Genomic DNA, 8,879 nt, shown 5'->3' with positions numbered 1-8,879 from the left:
TTGTACAATTTTCTACATTATAGAATCATAGTGAAAACATCAAAACTATGAAATAACAAATATGGAATCATGTACTCATTCAAGGGTTTTTATTTATTTTTACTATTTTATACATTGTAAAATAGTAGTGAAGACATCAAAACTATGAAATAACACATATGAAATCATGTAGTAACCAAAAAACTGTTAAACATTTCAAAATGTATGTTACATTTTAGATTCTTCAAAGTAGCCACCCTTTGCCTCGATGACAGCTTTGCACACCTTTGGCATTCTCTCAACCAGCTTCGTGAGGTAGTCACCTAGAATGCATTTCAATTAACAGGTGTTCCTTGTTAAAAGTTAATTTGTGGAATTTCTTTCCTTAATAATGTGTTTGAGCCAATCAGATATGTTATGTCAAGGTAGGGGTGGTATACAGAAGATACCCTATTTGGTAAAAGACCAAATCCATATTATGGCAAGAACAGCTCAAATAACCAAAGCGAAACAACTGTCCATCATTACTTTAAGGCATGAAGGTCAGCCAATTTCAAGAACTTTGAAAGTATCTTCAAGTGCAGTCGCAAAAACCATCAAGCACTATGATGAAACTGGCTCTCACGAGGACCACCACAGGAAAGGAACACCCAGAGTTACCTCTGCTGCAAAGGATAAATTCATTAGAATTAATGGCACCTCAACCCAAATAAGTGCTTCACAGAGTTCAAGTAACAGACACACCTTAACATCAACTGTTCAGAGGAGACTGCGTGAATCAGGCCTTCATGGTCGAAATGCTGCAAAGAAACACGCTACTTAAGGACGCCAATATTAAGAAGAGACTTGCTTGGGCCAAGAAACAAGAGCAATGGTGAGAGCCATTCTGTATACTTCCGGCCCGTCCTTGGACACTGTGCTATCTAACCTCCAAACGAGCTTCAATGCCATACAACACTTCTTCCGTGGCCTCCAACTGCTCTTAAACGCAAGTAAAACCAAATGCATGCTTTTCAACCGTTCGCTGCCTGCACCCGCACGCCCGACTAGCATCACCACCCTGGATGGTTCCGACCTAGAATATGTGGACATCTATAAGTACCTAGGTGTCTGGCTAGACTGTAAACTCTCCTTCCAGACTCATTTCAAACATCTCCAATCTAAAATCAAATCTAGAGTCGGCTTTCTATTCCGCAACAAAGCCTCCTTCACTCTCGCAGCCAAACTTACCCTAGTAAAACTGACTATCCTACCGATCCTCGACTTCGGCGATGTCATCTACAAAATAGCTTCCAACACTCTACTCAGCAAACTGGATGCAGTTTATCACAGTGCCATCCGTTTTGTTACTAAAGCACCTTATACCACCCACCACTGCGACCTGTATGCTCTAGTCGGCTGGCCCTCGCTACATATTCGTTGCCAGACCCACTGGCTCCAGGTCATCTACAAGTCCATGCTAGGTAAAGCTCCGCCTTATCTCTGTTCACTGGTCACGGTGGTAACACCCACCCGTAGCACGCACTCCAGCAGGTGTATCTCACTGATCATCCCTACAGCCAACACCTCATTTGGCTGCCTTTCGTTCCAGTTCTCTGCTGCCTGTGACTGGAACGAATTGCAAAAATTGCTGAAGTTGGATACTTTTATCTCCCTCACCAACTTCAAACATCTGCTATCTGAGCAGCTAACCGATCTCTGCAGCTGTACATAGTCTATCGGTAAATAGCCCACCCAATTTTACCTACCTCATCCCCATACTTGTCACGCTTTGGTCATTGTATTTTGTGTTTTTGTTATGTGTTTGGGTAGGCCAGGGTGTGACATGGGTTTATATGTTGTGTTTCGTATTGGGGTTTGTATTATTTGGGATCGCGGCTGATTAGGGGCTGATTAGGGGTGTGGTATAGGCTTGGCTGCCTGAGGCGATTCTCAATTAGAGTCAGGTGCTTATCGTTGTCTCTGATTGGGAACCGTATTTAGGCAGCCTGAGTTCGCTTTGTATTTCGTGGGTGTTTGTTCCTGTCTCTGTGTTGTAGTCACCAGATAGGCTGTAATTAGTTTCACATTCCGTTCTGTTGTTTTTGTATTTAGTATTCAGTTATTTCATGTACCGCGATTCATTTCATTAAAGTCATGAGTAACCGGACGCTGCACTTCGGTCCGACTCTCTTCTTTCAACAGACGAACGCCTTTACAGAAACACCCACCTCTCACGGACCGAGCAGCGTGTAAACTGGCAACGACGTAGACAGCTGGAGCAGAAAGAGGAGGACGAATTATTCGGAGAATGGACATGGGAAGACGTGTTGGATGGTAAAGGTTGTTACACTTGGGAGGAGATATTGGCCGGAAGAGAACGCCTCCCATGGGAACAGGTGGAGGCACTAAGGAGAGCAGAGGCAGCCGGAGATAGGAGCCGACGATACGAGGGAACACGGTTGGCAAGGAAACCTGAAAGGCAGCCCAAAAAAAATATTGGAAGGGGGGCTAGAAGGGAGAATAGTTATGCCAGGTAGGAGACCTGCGCAAACTCCCTGTGCTCACCGTTGGGCTAGAGATTATGCTATGGAGCGCACGGTGTTTTCAGTGCGGGAGCATAGCCCGGTGCGGCACATACCAGCCCTTCCTATTGGCCGGGCTAGAGTGGGCATCGAGCCAGGTAAGCTTGGGCAGGCTCGGTGCTCAAGAGCTCCAGTGCGCCTGCACGGTCCGGTCTATCCTGTGCCACCTCCACACACCAGTCCTCCGGTAGCAGCTCCCCGCACCAGGCTTCCTGTGCGTGTCCTCAATCCAGTACCACCAGTTCCAGCACCACGCACCAGGCCTCCAGTGCGCCTCGCCTGTTCAGCGCAGCCAGCGCTTTTCTCCTCTCCTGCGCTGTCGGAGTCTCCCGCCTGTTTAGTGCAGCCAGAGCCTTTCTCCTCTCTTGCGCTGCCCAGCGCCGCCAGTCTGCCCAGCGCCGCCAGTGCTCCCAGTCTGCCCAGCGCCGCCAGTGCTCCCAATCTGCCCAGCGCCGCCAGTGCTCCCAGTCTGCCCAGTGCCGCCAGTGCTCCCAGTCTGCCCAGTGCCGCCAGTGCTCCCAGTCTGCCCAGCGCAGCCAGTGCTCCCAGTCTGCCCAGTGCCGCCAGTGCTCCCAGTCTGCCCAGTCTGCCCAGCGCCGCCAGTGCTCCCAGTCTGCCCAGCGCCGCCAGTGCTCCCAGTCTGCCCAGCGCCGCCAGTCTGCCCAGCGCAGCCAGTGCTCCCAGTCTGCCCAGCGCCGCCAGTGCTCCCAGTCTGCCCAGTGCCGCCAGTGCTCCCAGTCTGCCCAGTGCCGCCAGTGCTCCCAGTCTGCCCAGTGCTCCCAGTCTGCCCAGCGCCGCCAGTCTGCCCAGCGCCGCCAGTGCTCCCAGTCTGCCCAGCGCCGCCAGTGCTCCCAGTCTGCACAGTGCCGCAAGTGCTCTCAGTCTGCCCAGCGCCGCCAGTACCGCCAGTCTGCCCAGCGCCACCAGTGCCGCCAGTCAGCCCAGCGCCGCCAGACAACCAGTCTCTTCCAGATCTGCCAGACAACCAGTCTCTTCCAGATCTGCCAGACAACCTGACTCTTCCAGTTCCGCCAGCCAGCCAGGATTTACCGGAGCCTACTACCTGCCTGAGCTTCCTCTCAGTACTGGGCTTCCTCTCAGTACTGGGCTTCCTCTCAGTACTGGGCTTCCTCTCAGTACTGGGCTTCCCCTCAGTACCGGGCTTCCCCTCAGTACCGGGCTTCCCCTCAGTCCCGGGCTGCTTCGGTCCCGAGCTGCCCCTCTGTCCCGAGCTGCCCCTCTGTCCCGAGCTGCCCCTCTGTCCCGGGCTGCCCCTCTGTCCCGGGCTGCCCCTCAGTCCCGGGCTGCCCCTCTGTCCCGGGCTGCCCCAATGTCCCGGGCTGCCCCTCTGTCCTGAGATGCCCCTCTGTCCCGAGATGCCCCTCTGTCCCGAGATGCCCCTCTGTCCCGAGATGCCCCTCTGTCACGAGCTGCTCCTCAGTTATGTGGGGATCTGGGTGAGGACTATTAGGCCATGGTCGGCGGAGAAGGTGGATTATCCCAGGACGCGAAGGGGAGGAAATAGGACATTAATGGAGTGGGGTCCACGTCCCGAGCCAGAACCGCCACCATGGACAGACGCCCACCCGGACCCTCCCTATGCTCTTGAGGTGCGTCCGGGAGTCCGCACCTTAGGGGGGGTTCTGTCACGCCTTGGTCATTGTATTTTGTGTTTTTGTTATATGTTTGGGTAGGCCAGGGTGTGACATGGGTTTATATGTTGTGTTTCGTATTGGGGTTTGTATTATTTGGGATCGCGGCTGATTAGGGGTGTGGTATAGGCTTGGCTGCCTGAGGCGATTCTCAAATAGAGTCAGGTGCTTATCGTTGTCTCTGATTGGGAACCGTATTTAGGCAGCCTGAGTTCGCTTTGTATTTCGCGGGTGTTTGTTCCTGTCTCTGTGTTGTAGTCACCAGATAGGCTGTAATTAGTTTCACGTTCCGTTCTGTTGTTTTTGTATTTAGTATTCAGTTATTTCATGTACCGCGATTCATTTCATTAAAGTCATGAGTAACCTACACGCTGCATTTCGGTCCGACTCTCTTCTTTCAACAGACGAACGCTGTTACAATACTGTTTATATTTATTTACTTTTCTGCTTTTTTGCACACCAATATCTCTACCTGTACATGACCATCTGATCATTTATCACTCCAGTGTTAATCTGCAAAATAGTAATTATTTGCCTACCTCCTCATGCCTTTTGCACACAATGTATATAGACTCTATTTTTTCTACTGTGTTATTGACTTGTTAATTGTTTACTCCATGTGTAACTCTGTGTTGTCTGTTCACACTGCTATGCTTTATCTTGGCCAGGTCGCAGTTGCAAATGAGAACTTGTCCTCAACTAGCCTAATGGTTAAATAAAGGTAAAATAGAAAAAGAAAAGTGAGACGTCGAAGATGTCATCAAGGCAAAGGGTGGCTATTTTGAAGAATCTCAAATATAAAATGTATTTTGATTTGTTTAACACTTTTTTTATTCTATATGTGTTATTTCATAGTTTTGATGTCTTCACTATTATGTAGAAAATAGTAAAGATAAAGAAAAGCCCTGGAATGAGTAGGTGTGTCCTAACTTTTGACTGGTACTGCATATATACAGTGGGGCAAAAAAGTATTTAGTCAGCCATGGTGGAAAATAAGTATTTGGTCAATAACAAAAGTTTATCTCAATACTTTGTTGGCAATGACAGAGGTCAAACGTTTTCACAAGGTTTTCACACACTGTTGCTGGTATTTTGGCCCATTCCTCCATGCAGATCTCCTCTCATGAGAGGAGATCTCAGATCTCCTCTCATGGAGCCCCAGATCGAGGGAGATTATCAGTGGTCTTGTATGTCTTCCATTTCCTAAGAATTTCTCCCACAGTTGATTTCTTCAAACCAAGCTGCTTACCTATTGGAGATTCAGTCTTCCCAGCCTGGTGCAGGTCTACAATTTTGTTTCTGGTGTCCTTTGACAGCTCTTTGGTCTTGGCCATAGTGGAGTTTGGAGTGTGACTGTTTGAGGTTGTGAACAGGTGTCTTTTATACTGATAACAAGTTCAAACAGGTGCCATTAATACAGGTAATGAGTGGAGGACAGAGGAGCCTCTTAAAGAAGAAGTTACAGGTCTGCGAGAGCCAGAAATCTTGCTTGTTTGTAGGTGACCAAATACTTATTTTCTACCATAATTTGCAAATAAATTCATAAAAAATCCTATAATGTGATTTTCTGGATTTTTTTTCTTCTAATTTTGTCTGTCATAGTTGAAGTGTACCTATAATGAAAATTACAGGCCTCTCATCTTTTTAATTCGGAGAACTTGCACAATTGGTGGCTGACTAAATACTTTTTGCCCCACTGTATATAGATACTGCACTGTTGGAGCTAGGAACCCAAGCATTTCGCTACACCTGCAGTAACATCTGCTAAATATGTGTATGTGAACAATAAAATGTGATTTGAACATTTCATTTGATTTGGAACCACGATTTTCTGAAAATGTGTGAATTTTGCAAACCCACTTACAGGCCTGATGTGGCATGTAAACCACGAGTTTCAGGCCACCATATTAGGGTAAAGCTAGGGCTCAAAATAAGGCCTGATGTAAATAGATTAATTATAATGATAACATATACTAGTGCAGCATAAGTAACTAGTGCAAGCAGGTGTGATTTTGCACTTGGTAATGCATGAGTAAAATCTTAACAACGCAGTTTGCAATTAATGTCACTCATGAAAATCACTGCAAAAAAATGTAGGACAGAATTTGCAGCAAAGGCTCCACCGTTCTAAGTCACTCAATGGCACGCTATTCCAGAATTGCTTTGATGCAGATCGCGGCGCGAATGGAATCTTGTAAATAGGCTACCCTTCTTCAAAACAAATTATGGTACATAGTGTAGCTCCGTAGCCTTTACTAGGAGGACTTGGGAACTGCAGTTCATTATCGCAATGTCGGTTATTTTTGTGGAGGTGTGGTAGTCGTTGCCATGACAGCATATAGTTGGCAAACTCCCTTGTTGCCATTGATTATAGGAAGTACACATTCAAACGCTGTTTTTCGCTTGTTTTGGAATGAAAAGAACTGCAGTGACACCGACCGATTTGTTGAATGACGCATCATGTTGCTGGTGGTAGTGGAAGGACGGGGAACATTCTAAAAAGTAGCCCGCACTGTTCGTGTTTGGACCACGTATTCAGGCATGTAATCTTTCCTGACTCAATACAGTTTTGCCAGGACACCAATGGAGGAAAAGCTTTAGGCTAAGCGCTTTAGGCTAAGGGCTATGAGTATGAAACTGCACGCACCCAATTCTACAAATATCCACAGTCTTGTTCAAAACTAAATACAATGGGGACATCTGGAACTGATGCAGTCGAATTCTCAGGGGAAGAAGAGGAGGAATACTATGAATTTGAGCATCTACCTGCACTCCTTGAAGATGAGGTGAGAGTGAATATTTATGTTTACATTATTATCATCATTAATATTATTGTTCTCTCATTGGCATATATTAACCAAGCTTGAATATTGTAGGCTACCAACAATATCGTGTACTGAGGGTCCCCAAGGTACTGACGTTATTGTCTGTGAAATATATGCACCTGGGCTATGTTACTTGTGTAGTCCCAATAGATAGGCTAACCTATATGCTATTCACCAAGGGATTTAATGATTGAAGAAGACATGTTGTTTTATAAGGTCTATCAAATCAACATCATGCTCTCTGTCTCAGGACATCAGATTAATGTCTGTGATCTTTCCTTATAACTCTCAAGGTGATCAAGGAACATTCTTATACTATGGGACATAGGTAATGACCCCTGCTGTGTCCCCTCATGGCTTTAAATTGATAATCTGGAGATTCATTACAACATTAAAATACTACTCTGTCCTGTTTTCATCTCCCAGTTTGAGTATTAAAAAACTTTTAAAAGTTCATATTCTGTTAACTCATATCCAAATAATGTTGTTGACACGTCCTATACTCGTATTTCTGGCCAAAGCATACATTTGAGAAAAACAAAACAAAAAAACCCTACCTTTACCTTGTATCTCAAACCAACCGGTTAAAAAAATACTTGCTATTTCCTCATAGATCATGATGTCATCTCCCTGAAGAGGATGAGCAGGCCAATCAGCGGTCTACTCTCACAAATATTTTTTATGACTGATATACAGTACCAGTCAAAAGTTTGGACACACCTACTCATTCCAAGGTTTTTCTTTATTTGTAATATTTTCTAAATTGTAGAATAATAGTGAAGACATCAAAACTATGAAATAATGAACATAGAATCATGAAGTAACCCAAAAAGTGTTAAACAAATTCTTCAAAGTAGCCACCCTTTGCCTTGATGACAGCTTTACAACCTCTTGGCGTTTTCTCAACCAGCTTCATGAGGTAGTCACCTGGAATGCATTTCAATTAACAGGTATTACTTGTTAAAAGTTCATTTGTGGAATTTCTTTCCTTAATGCGTATGAGCCAATTAGTTGTGTTGTGACAAGGTATACAGAAGATAAAGACCAAGTCCATATTATGGCAAGAACAGCTCAAATAAGCAAAGAGAAACGACAGTCCATCATTACTTTAAGACATGAAGGTCAGTCAATGCGGAAAATATCAAGAACTTTGAAAGTTTCTTCAAGTGCAGTCGCAAAAACCATCAAGCACTATGATGAAACTGGCTCTCATGAGGACCGCTACAGGATACACACTGCCATAACCCATCTGGACAAGAGGAATACCTATGTAGGAATGCTGTTCATGGACTACAGCTCAGCATTTAACACCATAGTACCCTCTAAACTCGTCATTAAGCTCGAGACCCTGTGTCTCGACCCCGCCCTGTGCAACTGGATCCTGGACTTCCTGATTGGCCTCCCCCAGGTGGTGAGGGTAGGTAACACCATCTCCACCCCGCTGATCCTCAACACTGGGGCCCCACAATGGTGCGTTTTCAGGCCTCTCCTGTACTCCCTGTTCACGCACGCCTCCAACTCAATCATCAAGTTTGCAGACGACATTATAGTGGTAGGCTTGATTACCCACAATGACGAGACGACCTACAGGGAGGAGGTGAGGGCCCTCGGAGTGTGGTGTCAGGAAAATAACCTCACACTCAATGTCAACAAAACAAAGGAGATGATCGTGGACTTTCGGAAACAGCAGAGGGAGCAGCCCCCTATCCACATTGACGGGACAGTAGTGGAGAAGGTGGAAAGTTTTAAGTTCCTCTGCGTACACATCACAGACAAACTAAAATGGTCCACCCACACAGACAGTGTGGTGAAGAAGGCACAGCGCAGCAGCAGCGCCTCTTAAACCTCAGGAGGCTGAA

The 8,879-nt window shown here is 46.2% G+C and overlaps 1 protein-coding gene across 1 annotated transcript in view; it reads left to right on the top strand.

Annotated features, from left to right (window-relative positions):
- The first annotated feature begins 6,465 nt into the window (after positions 1 to 6,465).
- Positions 6,466 to 8,879, top strand: part of LOC124038144 (kinase non-catalytic C-lobe domain-containing protein 1) — an 82,728-nt gene continuing 80,314 nt past the window's right edge. Inside the window, exon 1 of the mRNA XM_046353647.1 lies at positions 6,466 to 6,981. Coding sequence (XP_046209603.1) covers positions 6,886 to 6,981 — 96 coding nt within the window. The 5' untranslated portion in view covers positions 6,466 to 6,885. The remainder of the gene's footprint in view (positions 6,982 to 8,879) is intronic.

This window comes from Oncorhynchus gorbuscha, linkage group LG06, assembly GCF_021184085.1.
Source record: "Oncorhynchus gorbuscha isolate QuinsamMale2020 ecotype Even-year linkage group LG06, OgorEven_v1.0, whole genome shotgun sequence".
NCBI lineage: Eukaryota > Metazoa > Chordata > Actinopteri > Salmoniformes > Salmonidae > Oncorhynchus > Oncorhynchus gorbuscha.
This window is presented reverse-complemented; position numbering and strand designations above follow the sequence as displayed.